General features: G+C 42.2%; 2 protein-coding genes across 4 annotated transcripts in view; one reads left to right on the forward strand and one right to left on the reverse strand.

Moving 5' to 3' along the window:
• The window catches only part of TTC3 (tetratricopeptide repeat domain 3), a 165029-nt gene extending 144085 nt beyond the window's left edge, over window positions 1-20944 (reverse strand). For both annotated transcript variants that reach the window (XM_088443152.1, XM_088443151.1), the window contains exons 1-3: window positions 20847-20944; window positions 6430-6506; window positions 4701-4749 (exon numbers count right to left, since the gene is read on the reverse strand). In XM_088443152.1, coding sequence (XP_088299278.1) covers window positions 4701-4749; window positions 6430-6498 — 118 coding nt within the window. In that variant the 5' untranslated portion in view covers window positions 6499-6506; window positions 20847-20944. The remainder of the gene's footprint in view (window positions 1-4700; window positions 4750-6429; window positions 6507-20846) is intronic.
• A 65-nt stretch (window positions 20945-21009) lies between these two features.
• PIGP (phosphatidylinositol glycan anchor biosynthesis class P) overlaps window positions 21010-23277 on the forward strand; it is a 47245-nt gene continuing 44977 nt past the window's right edge. For both annotated transcript variants that reach the window (XM_088443156.1, XM_088443155.1), the window contains exons 1-2: window positions 21010-21112; window positions 22975-23027. The gene's annotated coding sequence lies outside the window, so the exon portion shown is untranslated. The remainder of the gene's footprint in view (window positions 21113-22974; window positions 23028-23277) is intronic.

The following is a 23277-nucleotide window of genomic DNA, read 5'->3' on the forward strand; positions in this document are numbered from 1 at the left end:
TGGCTCAGTTTCAGATGCTCTCTTGCTGTTTCAGCACTTTGGCCAGCTCCTATACAGCACCTTGTTGCAAGATTTTTCTTCAGATGAATGGTTTATACACAGGCCATTCCATGTCAAATAAACACACTGTTTGTTAAAATTTTACTTCACCAGCTTGGATTTTGTTCAAATTTGGTATATGGAGAGTATATATGTAGTTAAGAAAAATACAAAATTTTACTTGAATATCTCATGCAGTTTCCAAAATATGGTTTTCAAAAATCTAGATAGGTGGGAGTGGTGTCATTTTACTGTGTTTTTTATGCCCTTTCCTATGATACACAACACAACAGGCTTTGTGATGAAAAACTTTTTCCAAATTAAAAATTTAAATTTTTGAACATGATTATATCAAAAAGTCCGTCGACAAAAAAAATTAAAAAACATTTCTGGAAATGTTTGTAAAAATTAAACGTGGGAGGATAATGGGTTCATAGTTAAAAATTATTTTAAACAGGAGTAGGCACTACGTTTAAAAAAAAAATAAAAAATAAAAAAATCAGGGCCTACTTCTAAATCCAATTATATGAGGGAACAACTAAAATTAGCCCAACACTCAATGTTTGAATTAAATGTAAATTCTCTTAATTATTTTTTGTCAATATCTACATGTGAGAATATATAATATAGATATTACATATTCTCACATGTAGAGATTGTCAAAAAGTAATTAAGAGAATTTCCAAAAATTCAAATATTGAAGGCCCAATTATAAAAGTTCATATATGACTATTAACTAAAAACAATGAATAATGCTTGCAAGAAAATAAATAATGATCTTCAATTATGTTAACGCATTGTTTATGAATCATTCTCATGAATCAATGGTCAGGAATCATGCTCAGTATTTGCAGGCCAGAGCGTGGGAAAGGCCCCTGTGATGGAGTTGGCGGCACAGTCAAGAGACTGGCAGCTAGAGCTAGCCTACAATGTCCATATGAGAACCAAATCCATACACCTCTCTAACTTTATAAATGAGGCAGTAGAAAATCTATCTGGAATTAACTTGACGTTCACAACGCAATATTGAGTCCGAAACATTTCTGAATGATCGTTTCAGCTGGTCTGTAACTATTCAGGGAACACAACAGTATCAGGCTTTTATACCTGCTGATTCAAGTACATAAAAATTTCTGTGAAAACTTTTTCTAAGGCTACATCATCTACACTATTTGTTACAAAATCTCTAGACAAACTCCAGTTGACACTAATAGATGGCTATATATCCGTTGTGTATAAGAAGAAACGGTGGCTTGTTTATGTTATGGACAAGAATGAAGATGAGGACAAATTTAAAAAGTGACCTTCATCCAGCTGGACCTTCACCATCATTCTTCTATCCACGGAAGCCTGATGTATTATGCAAAGTCAACCCTATAACCCCGACTGGAAGAATTGGAAGTGTCTCCTGATGACACTTTAAAAACCACTGAGGTATTGTCACACTATCTTCCGCTAACATTGCTGACTGACTAACACAATGTCAAGTATTTCTATTCAACTTGATTTATATAATTAAACTAATGAAGCCATCAAATCTATTACTACTTGTAATAAACCCAGCGTTTTTGAATAAACTACCTTGCTTTAAAATTATTTTTAACTATGGACCCATTATCCTCCCGCTTTTACATTTTGACAAACATTTAACATTAGTATAGACTATTTCCAGAATTTTTTTTTTACTTTTTTTGTCGACACACTTTTTGAGATAATCACGGTCACAAATTTCAGTTGGAATTTGGAAAAAGTTTTCCCTCACAAAGCCTATTGTGTTGTATATCATAGGAAAGGGCATAAAAATGTCATACTACAGAAATTCCTGTTTGTATCACCTTTTTTCCACTGCATCACAACTATCCACTTTAATAATTCTTTTAATAACCAATTCCTTCTCCCACTACTCACACACACCTCTTTATATTTTACTTTTGGAGCTGTTCTCATACATTAGCAGCACCATTCTTTTACCTGTATTTTTGAACAGAACTTTTACCCACACTGTCGCCTCCACATCACACTGTCGCCTCCACTCCAGTTTTCATCTCACTTATTACCTCGTCCACAGCATGAACACACTTACTTCAACCATCCCCCATATTCAGTGCCCACATAATCCTCTACTTTATCCACCCCTATCCTCCCCCTCTTGTCTCCTCCACTTGCTGTTCCCCCTTTTTTCCCTCATCAGTCTGCCTTCCAACCCTCTGCTTCTTTCCCCCGCCTTTCCTGTTCCTCCATTCTCAGCCACCTCCCTCCCTCCATGGCCTTGTTAACCCACCACTCTGCCCCATTCCCTCCTGGTTCTGCCTGTCACCTCCAGGGCTGCCAAGAGAAATTCTGGGCCCGGATACAGCAACATCCTGTGGGACCACGGCATGTTGGGTGTGGCTGCACCCATTTGTGGGTGGGTTCAGCATGTGAGAAGCACCCACTCACAGGAGCATGGCATAGCACCCAGAAGCTGGGACTAAAGTATTCACTATTAGGATGGCGGGACAGTCCCATAATAGCTGCATTTTAGCTGGATGTATTTAGATGCTAAAATGTAACACAAAACTTAAAGCACTACAGCTTTATTTTATACATCTGTCATATTAATAACACAAACAAAATGTATTTTTTTGTCAGAGATAGATGAAGGACTTAATTTTGACATATCAGGTCACCTTATACACACACATTCCGCAGCACATATCCTAACCCACTGCTCCATGCTCCTTCCTCACTATCTGCCCCATCTGTGTCACCCCTGTCTGTCTGCCCCTCCCCTTTAGAATGTAAGCTCTCATGAGCAGGGCCCTCGTCCCTCACGTGCTTCTCCTCCCCCTACTCAAAGGGCACGATTCAATTCAGCGCGATGTGAATAGCGCCGGGAGATAGCTCCGGGAGCTATTCAATTCATCGCGCTGTTAGGTCGGGGAAGGCTCGTTATCGCACCTTAAACAGGGTGTTTAGGCGCGATAACGGGCATTCCCTGACATAACTTCCCGGCGCGAGGATGTTTTCCCGATGCTAAGGGCAGAAAATAGCCTCGCGCCGGGACTGTTGTCGGATTTCTTCTCTCATTCCCGGAGGGATGAGAGAAGAAATCATTAGTCGGACTTGTCAGCGCGGTGTATTGAATAGCTCCGGGAGCTCACTCCTGGAGCTATTTACATCGCGCTGAATAGAATCGAGCCCATAGTATTATTTACTCCTAACCCCCCCAATTGTCACCTAACACTTGCTGAGGCCCTGCTGCTTGTGTCATGCAGCTATGTGTATAAACCATGTCCTTGTCCTGCACTGTTTTGTATTACTATTACTGTTTTTCTTGTGTGCTCACTTATGTCCTGTGTAAGGCGCTGCGGAACCTTTAAGGCGTTATATAAAGTATAATAATAATACAAAAACACAGTAAATGGACACCACTGCCACCTCTCTAGCGTAATTAGGAGAGCTGCTATGGACATTTGAAAATATGCTGGTTGTGTGTCTGACAGATTTTTTTTAAAAACTTTATATAGCCATATTTTGGTAACGGCATGATATATTTAAATAATATTTTGTATTTTTCTTAGACTACAAATATACTCTCCATGTACCAAATTTATCAAAATCTGAGCTGGTGAGGTAAAAATCAGTGTGTTGATATGACACAGAATGACCCACACCTAAACCTTCCTTGACCAATGCTGTATAGAATAGTGAAAAATCTAAATCCATCCAGAGGTTCAATGGATTAGCCCGAACAAACAGGGAGACTCCTAAACCGAGTACTTTATTTTATATAGAAATTTTTGTAATTAAGACTTGTAAATATTTTTCAGATTAAACACATTTAATCTAGCATATCCTCAGCGATTCTTATTTAACCTGTGAGGCCCTTGCTACAGACCTGTGTGTAATGAAGTGTGAAATATTGGTATTTGTTTGGAAAATGTAAGTATTCCGTAATCTCCTCCATGGTGGCAGCGAAATTGTGTATTTATCGGTAAGCAGCCGAAGTGCGCACCTCCACGAACCAGCTGGTCCAGTTGCAAACGGAGAGTCAGCCGGGTTCGTGACATTCTCTAATGGTTGGCCAAGTCCCTCTGTGGTGGTTGGCCGCACCCCTACCACTGCATTCCCTGGTGAGACCTCTGTGCCCCTGTCAGACACTGAGCCACAGGGACCAGGCGAAGGTAATAGGAGAGGTACAGCTTCAACATTAAAAAAACTGCAACATTCGACTGGCAGTGTCAGACAAACTGTTTTCAACTAAAACAATAAAACTAAAAACCTGGAGAACATTTAAGATCTGCCAGAAAAATAAAAAGCAGACGCACACTCTAAGCACTTAGAATACTGACAGTCAAAACAATTATTATAAACTCTACAAGTAACTTGGAGAATCAATGAGCTGCTTAAAAAAGTTTGCCAAAAAATGCATGCCCACCTACCACATCACGGTGATCCCCATCAGATGGGTCCCTAACATCCCCAATATAACATATGTCAATCTTTCAAGTACTTACCAAAATATTTAAGATATCCAGAAATATAAAGGTAACAAGTTTTAAGACTACAAATCCTTATTGCCGATAGTGAATCTTCTCATCTTGAAAGTGTTAAAGATTCCCCTTAGACGACCATGTCAACCCCTTACAAAGTAACCCAACATGCGATAGAAATCTTACCTTTTGTAACAATATCAACAACAGGAGCCGCTTTGAACGTATCATGACCCTGAAATACAGACGTGGACAATTATAACGGCCGCAGCTAAAATTAGTTTACAGACCCTGTATTTATCCATGCCAGAGACAAACTCAGAAAATATACAACAGGAATTAGACAAGGGAACGTAGAAACACCACCTATAAGTAATGACTGACATCAAAACACAGAACTGGAGTAAATAACTGCAATAACTTAGGGGTCAGGCCACTACCGTGTGAGCTGGTACAAGTTGGGCTTCTGCAAGCAGTATTCACGGCAAACTCGCACCGCACAGCGCAGCCGCAATCCAATAACAAGCTCGCTTTTTTTTTTTTTTTTTTGGAAAATCTTTATTTTAAAGGTTTAAATGTTGGGAGACAGGGCCAGATTCATTACAGTTCGCTATTGCGATCACATACGCAGACGGCCGTTTGTTGCATACTGCGCATGCACCGCAGTGCGTGTGCGCAGCGGCTGAACTATGATCGCAGTGCGATCACACAGCGCATAGTAAGCCATCGCAGAGTTAGAGACAGGCTGTGAGCGTTTGGGGGGTGGTGATGGGGGAGGGGGTCGGAGAAACGCAGGCGTGCCTGTCCGTTTGAACGCCGTCGCATGGGCGTGCGTAAATTAGCCACTGTGACGACATAAGCAGCTTAAGTACTTACTGCGTGCGACAAGGTTAGTAATTTCTGAGTAAGGTCAGACCTGTTTTAATTGTGTGTGAGGGACAGATGTTACTCGATGTTCCCGATGTATATGCAGGACTGCAGGGTATTACGGATGTGAGATAGTGGTAGTCTCTATGCTGGCTGTGCGACGGTATTCATTAGCATGTTTTTGCAGCAGACCTGCGTGCGTAATCGCAGACACGATCGCAATAGAGACCCACAGTGAATCAGGCCCACAGGGCAGAACATCTTGGATAGCCCCCCTAATGATTAGGCATTTTGAAATTTAGATTAGCTTAATTGGCCCAAAAATTACATATTATTTATGGGTATTTAGGGGAAAAAAAGGCCTCAAATTAACCCCAAATCAAACTATTTGGTTAGTTTAGGCACCTCACATGTAATGACAGTATTTCTTTAAACAAAAAAAAAATATTGCTTTTCACAATTTTTTTTTTCTTAAAGTGGACTCATTAAACACAAAATCATTTTTTTTCCCCTTTATATTTCATTTAATTCATTTGAGATTAAACAAAAACAGTTAGCTTTTTAGAATTTTTTCTAATTTATGCACAGAGCAGCCAATTGACACCATTTAAATACCTCCTGTACTTTCTTTATGCCCACTAACAAACTTTTATACGGTCCTGCTAACCGAAATAATCACTTTTTTGGGGTCCAGGATGGTTTCCCATCTTTTTCATGCCCTTCTCCCAAGTCGCATGCTACAGAAATTCACACCCCCTCCCCGCGAGTAACGCGAGTTGGCATTTCTAATTGGATTGAGCGAATCCCGTGAGCGAGCATTCATGCGAAGTGAATTTCATGAAACAAACCCGCACCTAGTTAGAATGACCCCTAAGTAAAAAGTAATTTTTAAACCAAATATGTTTTAAGTCACTTTTACAGTTAGTCACTTTTGTGGGACTTTATCCGCACACCAATACTAAGATTATTAACCTCGTAACCTTTGGAAAGTGACATTAATAAAGTTACACAGAAAAAAATAAAATAAAATTGAGGTCTACTCACTTACCCATCTACATTTGACTGGGATAACTCTAGTAGTGGATATGCAAAACTCTGTAAACGTCCTTTCCATCATGTTGATGGCTAGAAAAGTGGAAGAAAAATCTAGTGTTAGTACACAAAACAAGGTCCAGCATATGGTCACATGACCTGATGCTCCTAAAGGTCACATGGTGCGGTCAGCCATTTTGTGGATAGCACTAATGTACAGTCTCCTCAATGCAACTTTTAATGTGTGGCATGATGAACAATACCTTCACAATGCTTACTGTACTTTATTAAATGAGCTATTAATTGTTGAGGGACAGACAATGCAACCAGTGGCTTAGAAATCTGTCACTTTGACCTTTATATTAGCAATGGCTTTACGCATTTGCTCAGGTGTGCTGCAATGATTCGGGCTAATTCCCACATAATGGGCCGGATTCTGCATCTCCTTAGTTTTAGCAAAACTGCACATTGACACATTTTTGCGCATCTCCAGCCAAATCCAAGGCGCGATTCAAATGTTTTTTGGGCGCCCAGACGCTATGGGTCCCCGATGGAGCAATTCAATTGCAGCTCCATTCGGGCGCCAGCGAGACGTGTACACGCCCAAAGCCACAGGGTCTAGCAGTAAACCCCGTCTAAAGTCCTGCTTTGGGTGCCCAAACAGCCGACGTACTGCACATTTCAGCCTGCCAGCCCTGGAGGCTGCGAGCAGAAATGTGTGCAGCCGCGGCTATTCGCGTCCGAACGGAGCAACAATTGAATTGCTCCGTCGGGCACACAAAAGAAATAGCTGCAGCTAAAAATAAATGAATTGTCCCCTGAGAAGGATGGATCTTAGCCAGATCTCTTTCCCGGGTGAAACGGGCAATTCTGGGCAGTAGTAACGCTGCAGTCTCAGGCAGGAGATCTGTCTCGTAGAAGCGTAGCTATACTTCCGTGCTATTCTTAAGCTGAGCATCCACTATACAATTTTCTGTTAGATATCCGTCTGGTTGGAATGATAACCATTTGCTCACAAACACTGAAAAACAGTCAAAAATGGTTGATCAGACAAATTGGTTAAAAGGCACAAATTTAACCAATTTGAAAAAAAAAAAAAAAACATTTTGTCCTTTTTTCAGTATTTAAAACCATATGATCCACTGTCATTTGCTCCCATACATTACTAGGTAACCAGCCAGATTGGACAGATATCTGACAGAAAACTGTATAGTGAATGCCCAGCTGAAGTCATGTGTACGAAGGAGAGAACCCTGCTGACAATTCACTTGCACCTAGTATAGGGTCGTGCACATGCCGATTCTAATGATGACGGTATGGGCGGTGTACGTAAAAACAGCTAGCAAAGCGGCTCCCTCGCAGTAGCATAGGGCAGTATTGGGTATATATTTTTTTGTTTATTATTTTTTTTTTAAAACTGTTTATTGAACAGCATAAGAGAAAAGTCACATATTGTATGAACATACATCTCCATCAATCGGGATTTTGCATAAACACATACAAACAATGTTAGTTTTAAAAGACAAATACAATAATTACTGTCTTTTTTTTTTTTTTTTACAATAAAATGGAAAGAGAGGTGATAAAAGTAACCAGAAAATAAGGTAATAAAATAAAATAAGTAGGAAAATAAAATAAAATAAATAAAAAGAAATAGAAGGAAAATAAAATATAATAAACGACATGTGCATCACATAATAATATTTCGGTTGATACAACAAGGTTTACATTCCTGTGAGAATTAAATTTTTCCAGCAGGGTTATCCGAAAAATTCCCACGCCACGCATGGGCCAAAACTTATAATATCAGCAAGTGCATTTACAAGTTTAAGCACCTAAGTTCTCAAACCAGGCACCTAATCATATAAGAGATAGAGAGGAAGAGGTGGTGAAAGTGTAACTAAAAAAGTAACTAAACAATTTGTCTTCGTAAAAACCAATCCGTATGTTCAAACACCTTCCAGATGTTATCTTGCAAATGATCAGGCAACTGTGCAATATATAATTCCCACTTTTTGGAGAAGATTAGAACACCTCTTTCTATATCATACGTAGCCATCCGCCTCTCGTGATTTAACACTTCCAGCATAGCAGACCTCCACTCAGTTAATGTAGGTGCTGAACTAGAGATCCAATGTTTGAGGATCAAATGCTTAGCCACTGTGACCGTAACAGTCAACAGGGATTTCCAAGGTTGCAAAGGATGGATAACCTCCCAAGAGGAGAATTCCGCAAATATGAACGGCGCAGCTGTTTTGGGTAATCGTGTATGTAACATGGAATTTATGTATTCTAATAGTTTATTCCAAAACTTAGCAACCTTACCACAGTGCCAGAAATTGTGCGATAGCGAAGCATCAGACGGACCACATTTAACACAGTTACCCGAGTCAGAGGGAACAAAATACTTTCTTTGGATAGGGGCTATATAAGTACGGTTTAGGGTACGGATGTGCACTTCCTGTAAACGAGCGGATTTAAGGGCTGGCAAAATTTTGTCTAAACAACGGAGAATGGATTCAAAATCTGGTAAATCAATTAATTCCAATTGCCATGCTTGGATGGTGGATGACCACGTATGAGGAGATGCTTCAACCAGATGGGAGTACAGGTGTCTGATACGAAATCTAATTAGTCTACACGAAGACAATATTGATAACAATATATCTGGAGAACCAAAAGTAATCAGAGGAGAATCCAAGGATTGAATGTAATGGCGAATTTGTAAAAACATGAAAAAGTGCGTTTGGGGAATATCATACTTTTCTCGCAAATCTGAAAAGGAAAGGAGATGACCACCTGGGTCAAATAAGTCTTTGATAGACATTATGCCTTTCTGATACCAGGCTCGGAAATTCGGATTAGCGAGGGAGGGGGTGAAAGATGGGTTGCCCCAGAAGGGTATATAGGGAGATGAGAAGGGGCACCTCTTTAGACTTTTATTTATGTTAATCCACGCTCTATAGGTGTCCTTAAACAATATATTAGATTTAATCCCTGAGGGGATTTGTGCAATAGGGGTATGAAGTAGAGCTGCCGGTGCATACGGATGGAAAAGGGCCTCCTCTAGGACAGGATCAGTGAAGTTACTAGTATGTAACAGCCAATCAGTTATATAACGGAAGAGGGCAGATCTGGCAAACCCCTCAATATGTGGCACCCCGAGTCCACCTCTGATTTTGGGTAGATAGGTGCGAGATCGACACATCCTAGGTTTACGATAGTGCCAAATAAATTTAGAAAAGGCCTGCGTGCATAATAGAGCATCAGCCTTCGTGGTCATAATAGGTAGCATTTGTAGCAGATACGCCAACTTGGGAAATATTATATTTTTAACTACTACCACTCGGCCTAATAATGATAATTTGAGGTCTTTCCAGTGTAGTAATTGGGACTGGATTTTTTGAATAACAGGTGAGAAATTATAACTATATAATGATGAAATTGTTGTTGGTATAAAGATACCCAGATATTTAAGTTTATGCGATACAACTGTAAATAATGAAGCAACATGAGGATGAGAAGTCAGGAAGGATGGTGCGTTAATTGGAAGCAGTTCTGACTTATCTATGTTAATTCGGTAGCCTGCAAAGGAGCCAAACATATCGACAATTTTCAGTATGGCAGGGATAGAGTGTAATGGTCTTGAAATAAAAAGCAACATATCGTCCGCAAATAAAGATAACTTGCACTCCTGGTTTCTGATTCTTATGCCAGTGAAGTCTTGGCTTTGTCGCAAGGCTATGGCCAATGGCTCGAGGGCAGCTGCAAATAAGAGAGGGGAAAGGGGGCACCCCTGTCTCGTACCCCTTTGTATGAGAAAAGAAGGGGACAGGTATTTATTGGTTAGAATTTGCGTTTTAGGGGAAGAGTATAGAGATGAAATTAAATGGATAAAAGCGGAGGGTATGCCGAACCTTTTAAGAGTCTCAAACAGATGATCCCACGTCACCAAGTCAAAAGCTTTTTCAGCATCTAACGAAAGAAGGAACCCGGGATCATCTGTCGGAGAGTCGCGGAGGAACTGCAATACAGCAAGAACTTTTCTGATATTAGTGGCTGAGCTACGGCCCCATATGAAGCCGGTCTGATCCGGGTGTATAATAGAGGGGAGTATAATTTTAAGTCTATCTGCCAAGAGTTTAGTAAAGATTTTGTAATCTACATTAAGTAGCGATATGGGCCTATAGGATGAAGGGAGAAGTAAATCTCTACCAGGTTTTGGGAGTATTTTCACTATAGCTGAATTAAAATGTTGCGGAAGAGGGTCCCCGGCTAGTAAAGAGTTGTAAAAGTCAGTTAACGTTTGTACAATATGCGGACGGAGTATTTTGTAAAACTCCCCGCTAAGACCGTCCGGGCCCGGTGACTTCATGGGTTTAAGCAATTTTATAGCCTGATCGACTTCATCAGTAGTGAAATTATTAGTTAAATGCTCCATTTGTGTTAGTGATAACTGCGGAAGAGATATTCCGTTCCAGAAAGATTGTTTCTGCGAATCAGATATGGGTTCCTGAGAATATAACTTCTGATAGTATTTAAAAAAGATATCTGCTATCTTATCTCCTTTAAATTGGGTGTTGGAGTGTTCATCTCTAAGCGCTGCAATATTGGTATGACCCCTTTTCCACTTTTAACATATTCGATAGCAAGCGGCCAGAACTGTTTCCATGCTGAAAAAAAAAGAGATTTACCAGACCGATGGTAGCGGTCATCAATCTGCGTAAGAATTTGATTAAAATGCTGCCTGCATTCATAGTAAGCTGTTTTATTAACCAAAGAGGGAGACGCTTTAAATGTTTGAAATGCTTCAGTCAGGGAGGATTGAGCAGATTTGTATGTGGCTTCCTGATCCGATCTATATTTTTTCATAAAAGACACAATATCACCACGTAAAACTGCCTTAGCAGTTTGCCAAAAAAGACTAGTATCATTTTTGTGGCCTTGATTATTATTTGCATACTCCGTCCAGGCATCTCCCAGCCTAGCTTTAAATTTAATTGAGGAGGCGAGTTTAGCTGGAAACCGCCATTGCGAGCACGGACCCAGAAGGAACTTCCCCTGCAAATCTATCCATACTGGCGCGTGGTCTGAAATAGAAATGGGCTCGATGGTTGTGTCTAAAACCATTGGGGATAAGGAGCTAGAAAGGAAAAAATAGTCAAGCCTAGAGAATGCATTATGGGTAGCCGAGTAGCATGAGTATTCTAAGTCATCTGGGTGTCTCACTCTCCATATGTCTGCTAAATTTAATTGGGACGCCATATATTGAAGCCCAACTTTGGGCTGGTTAGGGCGGGTGCGGGAGGAAAATTTTCTATCCAGAATTGGAGAAACAACTAAATTGAAATCTCCGCCCATTATAATTTGGGTATCAGCGAAAGGGTACAGGATATTTATCAAATTCAAAATAAATTTCTTGTCATAACTATTAGGACCATAAACATTGCACAATGTGTATCTTGTGCCATCTAGGGTGGCATCTGCTATAATATATCGACCATTGGGATCTATGATAGTCGAATGTATAGTATGAGGAATTCCTTTTCTAATTAATATAGCCACGCCACGTGCCTTGGAAGTATATGAGGAAGAGGCCAGCACTTTTTGATGTAACATGTTAAGCTTGTCATGCTCAGAGGGGGAGAGGTGAGTTTCTTGGAGGTATGTAATATCCGCTTTCAATTTGTTTAAATAGGTTAGTATTCGCTTCCGCTTCACCGGGGAATGGATCCCCCTGACATTCCAGGTGCAAAATCTAAGTTTAGAAGTCATAGTGAGACACGAGCATGGATCAATCTATGGTTCAATGAGTAACATCGGATGATGCATCTTTTTCTATATATCCTCCTAGGAGAAAAGTTTAAGTTTTGAGGGTTACCAGGGAGGTTGCATAAACAGCAGGAATGACATGTGTGGCAAAGAAACTCAAAACTTCGGGAGGTAAACCTCTCATGTCTCACAAGCTCTGTGAATTTACCACTACTAGAAAGCAGGTTCAGAATTATCACATTTAGAAAAACAGAGAAAAAGTAAAAATTAAAACAATAAAAATAATAAAAATAATAACAAAATAAAATAGACACATGGTGGAGAGAAATTGGAATTGTCATAACAGCGCAGTCACAGCCAAACATAGTAACTATCAAAAAGTTAAGATTGACTAGGTCAAAACTCGTGTAGATGAGTTGAACTAAATAAGTAAGCCCCCATCAGAATAGCCAAAGAGTACTAGGAATTATCCATTACCAGGAATAATCCCCGAACAGGCCCCTTTAAGTAAATCAAAAGAGCCATATTTAACAGATATGAGAATAAACCTCAAATTAACTGTAAGCAGGAGAAAATTGGTTAAACAAATATCAACATTTATTACTTAAGTGAAATTATGCGTAAGGTCAATATGGATCTTGAATCTTGAAGAGCCAGAGTCCCATCAATCAGCTTGATCCATGCTAGGCGAGCCGTTTTCCTGTACCATTTCCTTTAGATAGGCTTGAGCATCCGATACCTCCGTAAAATCTTTTATGCCGTCAGGTGCAAAAATACGAAGCCTGGCTGGGTACATGAGAGTGAATTTAATTCCCGTTTTGATCAGTTGGGAACATATAGGTGACATACTTCTACGAGCCCTTGAGACCTCGGCTGAGTAATCCTGAAAGATCAAGAGACGCTGGCCTTCATATTGCAAAGGACCCTTCTGTTTTGCCGACATCCAAATAAGCTCCTTATGTTTGAAGTTTAGACATTTAAAGATTATAGCTCTGGGTCTGGAATTATTAGAGTCTCTGAAAGGTCCTAAACGATGTGCCCTCTCAATCTCCAACGAGCTCAATTCCGAGGATAGGCCCAGCAAACCAGGAAGGTCTGACATCAGAAATTTGGTGAGGTCCGGACACTTTACAGACTCCGTCAGGCCTACGAGTCTAAGATTACTGCGTCGAGATCTATTTTCTAGATCATCGACCTTGGCTAACAAATGAGTTTGATTAGACGTCAGAGACGAGACCTGTTGCTTTAGTTCAGAGATCTCATGGAAGTTAGTCCCGATTCTATTTTCATTCACAGATACTTGATGTGTTATTGAAGATAGTTGTGATTTCAAGTTGGCGACAGCTCCCATAAATTTGTCTGCCTGTTTTTGAAGCAAAGGTTCCACTGTCTCCTTTATAGCTCTGACAATCTCATCATAAGATAGTGATGGAGTCGCGGATGTAGAACTAGCATTACGGTCGGTAGTGTTAATTGAGGAGATAGAGGGGTCATCTATGGAGTCCATAGCTTGATCACCCTTTCTGCCACCGCCCCTAGCTCTTTGTGTTTTAGGGGTATTTGGAGCTACAAATTTATCCATAGTGCAGCTAAAATGTTATGGGTAGAAAAGACTAAAATGACACGGGCTTGGTAGTCAATATCGTAGTAGAGTGGCTGTGACAACGGTCATCATGATATTCAGCAGCTTCTCAAAGAGATGGGATATTCAGCAGCTTCTCAAAGAGATGGGATATACCACCATCTAGTGGTGAGTGAGACAATTATCAATGAAACAGGAGAATAGGAAAAGTAAAGGTAAAAAATAAAAATATACACTTACAACCAAATGTAGAATGAGCCCTTGTACAAGGAGGCCTGACCTGCAGAGTCCTACCTATTAACGAGGGCCAGAGAATTTGGCTTATGGGGGCTAGGTGATGTCAGTACCTGTGGCCGGGAGTGCAGGCAAGCACCCTCTAGATGGTATATGCCTTTTCAGAGACACCAGGGAGTGACACACGCTGCAGAAAGGACAGTGACTCCGGATTTGTTATATGACGGCTTGCTGGTATGCCGCGCAGCAGGTGATCCACATCTCATTAAGCAGGGTGCAGGTATGTTCATCCACACGCCTGCAAACTAAGGTCACAGTTCAAGTGGTGTGCGGAAGGTCCGGCCGCCTCAGTGACTCCAGGAGTCGCACGGGAATCTGTGGGCGCCGTACAGCCGGGAGTGGTCAGCAAGAGCCGCTACTGCAGGGGTCGCCAGCTCCAGAGGTCCCGCAAGGTAGGTGGTGTCTGCGTAGGGCGATGGGCGCGCGCCGCGATCCAGCAGTGTTCAGCTTCACCCCGCGCTAGGCGCGGCACCCGAGGTCGGGGATGTCAGCAGTCCGGAAGGCCTCAAGAGGTTCTTCCCTCCGGTCCTCTCCTGGGAAGCCAGGCAGGGGGACCACCGAGTCACCAGCTGTCTCCCACCGCGAACCCACCCTCAGGGTTACCGCTAAAGTGGTAAATGTAACAGTTACGTGCCTTTTTTCCTCAGAATTCACAGGAGCTGCGTGATGGCACGTCCTCTGCTTGCCCTCCAAGCCACGCCCCAGTATTGGGTATATTTAACAAGCAATATTCTTGTTATCACTCGTGACAGATCTTAAATGGTGCTCCAATCAGCTGCTGTCATTTTTTTTTTCAAACATGACGGTTAGGAGCTGATTGGCTGGAGCACCATTTAAGACTAGTAACGAGTGATCAGAAGAAGATGACTCATTATTAAATATTCCCCTGAATCTGGCTTCCACCAAAAACAGTCACTTTGCCTCCTGCTCAGAATCAGGCCCAACAGGAGTCTCACAATGTAAACTAGTGTTCCCGATATATTGTTTTAGCGGGGTGCCGCGCCCTGCCTGATTTTAAAGGGGCAAAATGTACCCTGCCCTTTTAGTGGCGCCCCGCTAAAACAGCCTGCCCTGTGCCTTTCCCACCCGCAGGTGGGAAAAGTTGCGGTGACCGATCACCGCCAGGTGAACAGATGCTGTGCACATGCACACGACATCTAGTCACCGTTAGAGGAGAGCTTGGGGGAAGCCCAGCACCTCCGTAAGTGCTGGACATGCCCCACAAGAGTAACGGTGCATAAACACATTCAGATCAGACAATGATATAGATATCGTTGTCTGATCATCCTGCATGTGCTGGATGATCGATGTCGAACATCCAGCACATGCACCAACCCCCAAACGACTATAGAAATCTGGTTACCCTGGTCAATAGTGACCAAGTTGACCAGCATGCACAGGCGATGGTCGTTATCGCCCATTTGTGCCCGCGCATCGATGGTCGTTTGGTCATTGGAAGGGGCCAAAAACTGGATGATTTGTACGATAACGATATGAACAATATCGTTATCATTCAAATCAAGTGTACGGACCTTAACAAATTGGGGGGGGGTCACAAAGATCAACCACACCCCCTTTTTGGGAGCGCAGAGACTCTCTGCCAGCACTCTCAGACTCCTGCTCTGCGGGTATAGCAGGAACTAGTAAACTCACTTTTTATATGCTAACCAGTGTTTTCTCATTTAAGGCATCATTCACATATAATAACGGATTTTCAAGTGCTTTTCAACAGTATTTAAAAAAAAAATATATATATATATATATATATATATATTTAATGCACAGAAAACATGGGGTGTGAGGCACAGGAAACCAAGCACCTATTTGCATAGCACAAACTTTGCACCACATATAGGCTGGTACGAGTCTGCCCTGATGACTGGTGGGATAGAAAACATAAGTAAGGGGAGAGTGCAGTGCAGACAGGCGTACAGCTCTGTATAGGGGGGGAATTACGCATTTCTAGTGTTCATTCTAGCCCCCTGCACCTGTCACAGCCTGTGCAGTTCCTTTTTCCTGCCTGAGGTGTTGCTCTCTGCTCTGGTGCTTCTAGCACACTGCTGATGCAACAAAATTGTGATCTACAGACCAGAGTGTGCTAGAAGCACCAGAGCAGAGAGCGACTGCCCAGGCAGGAAAGAGGAACTGCACAGGTTATGACAGGTGCAGGGTGCTAGAATGAACACTATGCATGAAAATGCGGGAGTGCCTATAGCCAATTTGAGTATTGACATTTTCACGTCTCTCAAACAATTATGTATTTATTTATTAACACTTCATTATATAGCGCCAGCATATTCGGTTGTGGTTTACAACTGGGAATATAATCGTAATAGAACAGTAATAAAGCAAGACAGTGTAATATCAGACAGAGGTAAGAGGGCCCTGCTCGCAAGCTTACACCCTACAGGGAAATAGGCACGTAGACATGGTTGATAGGCAACTTTAATTTCTCTTTCCAATATTCTGAATTGATGATCTAGAAAAGATCTTTTCTTTCGCTCACCTTTCTAGTTCTACCATTTATTTAGTTTTAAAATTAACATAATTTACATTCAAACACATAAAACGGCATTACGCAAGGTACACGTTACAAATACAAAAAGATCCTACCGTATAAAAGGATTTGGTGCAAGTAAATAGTCACAAAAAATTAAATTTTTATACCTTACTTTACCGATGCTCGGCCCATAGTGCGGACATTTTTAAATTATACAATAAGAATTGCAACTCCTCCCCCTCTGTCTGCTACCAGAAACAGGCTGGAGTTAAATGACAAACCAACCAGCTCCTAACTGTAATTTTTTTGAAAACAAACAGCCTGTGACATGGCAGTTAGGAGCCGATTGGATGGAACTTCATCTCCGTTCGCTATCAACAAAAGAATCACCCACATAAAAAGGAGAACTAGAGCGTAAGCCACATGGGGGGGGGGGGGGAACTCCCCAATATTGTAGAATGTGCCCTCACATTACTGGAACATGATGCGCTGTTCCAATATGAACTAAGCAAATTACCAAAGTGATACACAGAAGTGGTCTGCTTGGATGCCGACCAACTTCTCTTGTGGACATCACATGATGAAAGATCCTCTTGTCCTGCACACATTGTGAGTTCCAAGATTGATCGAGCACCGACCACCACCAGAGTCTGTACCAGGGTCTAGAGCCAAAATGTCCTTAAGATAGAATTTGGAGGCCACACAATTTAGCTAAAAAGAGGGCCAAAGAATAGCCCCATCTTCATGAGGGAGGAGATATGAAGGCTTACAGGAAAGCGTGCAGAACTCTCCTAGATATAGCAAAAGGAACATTGTCTTCCAAGTAAAGAACAATAAAGCCAATGGTTACTAAAATTACTGTATGGATTACTAGGCTAATGATATAACCTGTGTGACACAATGTTTTGAGTGCAGAAACACAACCTGCAATTATCTATTGATACATAGTTGCTGATACTATAGAAGCAGTTGATTGAATTTGCAACAATTGGATATAGAATAGACACTAGAATGTCATCATCGGCTTAGTTGAACTATGCTGAACCTGTATTTTATACAGTGAATCACTGAACAGTAATTGGAATCAGCTAACTATTGTTATTATGATTAATTAATTTTGTGAAACTAATTCTCTATACATATGAGACACCAAGTGATAACATTACCAAATTGTGTGAACATATTAAATCGATCAGTGTAACATTTATTCACACAATCATACACTATGTGAATTCACAGAGAAGACTCAATATATGGATTATTACAGATGTATAATTAAATCGTATTTGATCACAGATAGGATAGTTGATCTCTACAAAAGAGGGTATTAATATAAATTTACCCAACGAAGAGAGAAGACCTTTAGCTTATCATTTTAATTCTAATTTCTTTCTTTAATCTATATTATTTTAATACTTCGCTGTTATGTTTCCCTAGAGGGGTTGTATATTCTAATATATATATAACAAAAGCTATGTTTTAAAATGATATAATTAATCGGCTAGTGCACCTATACACTACCTCTTTCCCCTTTCCTAGTTGTATCTAAAATAGGATGCTGTAAGGATATCAACACCAGATTGAGGTCTCAATGTGATAATGGGGAGATGTATGGAGGTTGCAGCTGCATAACCCCACGTAAAAAGTGTGCGCTTCCAGTAATGTGCCAATTCTCTCTTGAAGAAACCAGAAAGCCAATAAACAGGACCTTAAAGGAGCACAGACTTAAACCACCATCTACACCTGCAAATTAGCAGTAGACTGGGCACCCTAAGAGAAGAAATAGGAAAGCCCACCAGAGCCGTAACTAGACTTTGGTGCCCTGTGCCAGAAAGAGCATTGGCGCCCCCCTCATTTTTCAAAGGGCCATAATGCACCCAAAAAAGGGCCATGTATTCATGGGGAAGGGCCGGGGAAGAGATAGGAGAGGCCAGGAGATGCTTGGGATGAAATAAGAGGAAGCTACAAGCAAGAATGATAAACAAAAATTTGACAGGCTCAAACAGCGCCCCCTGACCTGTGGTGCCCTGTGCGATGGCACTGGCCACACTACCCTAGCTACGGCCCTGAAGCCCATCAATCCATACTAAGAAATAGAATATCTACACTGTGATATACTTACGTGAAACAGGATTTCTGACCTCAAGCACGACCTTCACCACTTTTATCTGACAAAACCCCTATATCTTCGATGGCCTTGCTATTAAAGCCAGCCACTAAACATTGGTGATGAAAGACCCAAAACTTAATTAGTCTTCTCTACAGGCACACGCCATGATGGGTCCATTTCCATGTGGAGTGTACCACAATCTTCTTGACCAGTCGAGAATACCAGGATTACCTAAAACCACTCTTATTTAGCATCTACATAACCTGTCAAAGCCTTGCTACCAGAGTCTACAGGAAAATCAGCCAAAAGTTCTAAAGAAAATAGTATGGTGTCTATCATCATCATCATCTTTGAAAGCTTGTTCTGGAGAAATTAAACCACTCCCCCATCCTTTGTTATACAACTGTGATGCCAGCCTGTCATCCCCCATCTGGTTCACCCCATATCCATACTTTAGGACTTCTATGTTAAGAAACCATTCCCTGGGGTAAAGTACCCATCGGCTGAGAATATCCGCTTCACTGATTTTTATCCTGTTCAGCTTATTGCGCATAAATTGCGAAACAACCTGGCTGGTGCCATCCCCACCCACGGGACACTGCTGCCCGCGGGTGGGCAAGGCACCAGCCAGGTTGTTTTAGCAGGGCACCGCCAAAAGGGCAGGGCACATTCTAACCTTTTGAAAAATCGGGCAAATCGTGGCGCCCTGCTAAAACAGCCTAGCGGGAACGCTACATTAGGGGCGGCAGGTGGCACAATAATTAAATACGTAAGGGGAGGGCAGATGGCACAGCTTAAACGTGTAATGAGGCATGTGGTATATAAATTAATTAAATCACACATTAACATATAAAAAGGGGACTGGTAGGAAGCATGAAACACCCACTGTCGCCTCCTCCCGCCCACCCCACCCTCAAAGCGTTCACAGGGGGCATAAACTTTACATTAATTTGAATGTATCAAAAAATACAAGCTCTGACAGGTGCTCATCCCTGCGATGTTTAAAGCTGAGTACCCACCTTTACGCTCAGCGGCTGATAGGGTTAAACGCTCCCAATCAGCCGAGTGCTGTCAGCCCCCATCAGCTGCCTGCGAGCCTTGTACGCACTGTACAGACATAGCCGAGTGTGTACGGGCTTCTATGGGATCAGGAGGTCGGGCCAAGAAATATTAAACAGCACATAAGATGCGACCTCCCAATCCAGACTGTTGTGTGAGCGTTATAAGCCGTTAATCAGCAAACATTCCTACACAGGTACTGCATACACACCTGATACAATCATTAGCCCAGTCACCTGATATCAGGTGATCGGACCAAGGATTGTATAGGTGTGTACCCAGCTTATAGAATAAAGTGACTGCATTAGTGGCCATCTCACTTTTATTTGTGCCTTCGCAGTGCTACTGCTACTGTGCGGTATACTGACCACGTACGTGTGGCGGCCATTCTGCAGTAACTTGTTCGGGTCCTGTAATAATTTCTATTGGTCAGACAGGATCCCAGAGCAAAATTGTTTGAGGAACCCCTGTTCTATATGCAGACAGGAATATGATACATGAGGGTACTGTATGTGCTCTATAGTGCAAACTGGACCACCCAGATTGTAAAAGGTAGATGAAGAACTGTACAAAAGCAATAGTCTACTCTATTCAATAATACCCTATGCTTATGAAGGCCAAAACCAATCTCATCTGCTGATAAAAAATACAACTTAATACAATACAGAGAACTCATTAAATACAATAGAACTAATTCAATGTAAATAAATCCGGTCAATGTATAACAACTAAACTCCGGATGGAACGTTGAGACTTTGAGAAGATCTGAAACAATGTATCACTGTGCAAGAGAACAGAGTATAGATGTTACTGCGGTTAGTAATAATAATACATACACTAAGATTACTGGTCTGATCAGTACAATATAAAGTTTCTTAAGCTGAAAACAAACTAAATGTACCATTACTAAACTAGCCCTAAGTGATAAAAGGTAATGTAATACACATTGGGCATACACACACATTCTATATATATATATATATATATATATATAGTATTTGGAACCTACTCTTACTGCCCTCCCATATTAGGTATGTATCCAGCAGTACATAACCCTGCGTTTGCCGCGATAATTTGAACCTCCTCCCCACCCAGCCCAGCCACCCTGAGACTCACCTGAAGAGGCGCAAAAACCTCCCCCTGACCCCCACTACGTCTGGTATAACCAGCTCCGGCGCTCGGGCAAGCAATGTGCGCGGCGAGCGCAATGTGATGACGCTGAAATGGGACGCACACAGGGCAATGGGCCGGGCTACATGACTGCAGCCGCAGCTCTCCCCAAGCTGTGACGCGTCTATCCGGCTATTGGAACGCAATACTCCACCAAGTGGTGATAAGGCTGAACAGCACCTGTACAGGAAGAGACATGGCGGCTAGTACTGGTGAGTATACAGCATAGGTAAGATCACTGTGACTTTCGGCATGTGCCTCAGTCTCCTCCATTGTCAATAGCAGCCTGGTCCTGGGACCTGTTCCATAGATCCGTATCATCCCTGCATTCCTTTATTTCCAATTTGTCTCTCTTCTCATTGTGAGAAGAGGGACACTGTATGGAGAGCTGCTCTGCTGCCAGAATGGTTCCTGTACCAGCAGGCTGCCTATTTATTACCAGTTATTTATACAGCGCACACATAAACCGCAGCGCTTTACAGAGAGAATATTTGGCCATTCACATCAGTCCCTGCCCCAGTGGAGCTTCCACTCTATGAGGGAGATATATTAAGTGCTGAAGCGGCATCAGCTCACGTTATGTGCGCTGATACCGCTTCTCCCTGATGTATGAACGGGGGGTTGGGCGGTAAATGACAGGGACGCCGATAGCCTGGGCAATGTATGCAGCTATCGACATCTACAGCCTGGTGATGCCCTATCCCCACAGCAGGGACAGCCGGCTCCAGGGCATGCTCAGTGGAGCCAGCCAGAACTGAGATACAGCGCATCTGCACTAGGCTGATGCGCTGTGTACTCAGGCAGGGATCGCCAGAGGGGGGGGTTACCGCTCCCCCTCTCTGGCAGATGAGATGTTCATACATCTCATCGTGAGTGCATCCTGCTTCGCCTCGGTAAAGAGGCGATGCAGGAAGCGATATAGCGGCACGTTAAGTGCTGCTATAATACATCTCCCCCTATGTTCCCTGTCACATGTACACACACACACACACACACACACTGGTGTTAATATTGTTGGGAGCCAACTCACCTATCAGTATATGTTTGGAGTGTAGGAGGAAACCAGAGTACCTGGAGGGTTTCCACACAAGCACAGGGAGAATATACAAACTCCGCACAGTTAGTGCTGAAGTGGGAATTGAACCCACAACCTCAGTGCTGTGAGGCAGTAATGCTCACCATTACACCGTGTGACTTTATGATGATGTCACACAATTGTATCCTCTATTCCGGTCAAAGCTCCGTGTTGATGAATGCTGAAAGGTTTCCAGAAGTGCTAAGAGGAAATACTCCTTCCCTAAAGCGCTGACAGAATAAGCAGTTTGCCAGCACTAAGGAAGTGATTCTGTCATTATTAACATTGGGTAAAACTAGAAATGTGCAGCAGGTAATAGCTACTACCTCTGGGGTAGTGTGTTAGTGTAGCACAGTCAGCCAGTCAGGTGCTCATCTCCATAGGTACAGGCACACGAGCCCTAAAGGTGGGTACACACTATACAGATATATCAGCAGATCGAGTGATCTACAGATATATCAGCAGATGATGGTTGTTCGTACACACTGAACAACTATCATCTGTGCCTGCCCGCAGGTCCTGGCGACCAGGGGGCGTGTCCCGGCGGGCAAGGGGGAGCATATCCGGCCCCTCTCTACGCGGCTGCCGCTGTATGTGTATGAACGGTCTGCAGACCGCCCATACACAGCTGCCGATGGACAGATATGTCTGCAGACATATCTGTCCATCGGCTGTGCAGCACAGCCAATGCGATATGTCGGTTAACGCCAAATTATAAAGCGCGACAGAATTTGTTGCACTATATAACAAACTGTTAATAAATAAATATCGCGGGTACACACTGTCCGACGGGCAGCAGATACATTGGCTGATCAATTGATCGGCCAATGTATCTGTCAGTGTGTACCCAGCTTAAGTCTATAGTGTATGTACACTGTGGTTGTAGAGCATAGAGAATGTGTATGTATATAATTATTACACACCAATTTTATTTATATAACCGTATGTTATTTCTACATAATTCATCATGTCTAATTATTATTATCTTTTATTGATAAGGTGCCACGAGGGTTCCGTAGAACGGTACGAGGGGATGAAAGTGACAACAAGAGGTATAATTACAGCCAGTATATAAAGTCACATAGATACATCATTACAGTGTACTCTTACTATAATTATGTAGCGGAGACAGAGGAGAGGGCTTTGCTCACCTAAGCTTACAATCTATAGAGGATATGGGTGGACACAATGGGAGAAGAGGACGGGGGCTGCACAGTTAGGAGGAGGGTTGGTAAGCTAGAAACAAAAAAAAAATAGTTTTAAAGGCACACTTGAAATGCCAGTAACTGAGGAGGGAAATGA

This window comes from Taudactylus pleione, unplaced genomic scaffold, assembly GCF_031769625.1.
Source record: "Taudactylus pleione unplaced genomic scaffold, aTauple2 ptg000327l, whole genome shotgun sequence".
Taxonomy (NCBI): domain Eukaryota; kingdom Metazoa; phylum Chordata; class Amphibia; order Anura; family Myobatrachidae; genus Taudactylus; species Taudactylus pleione.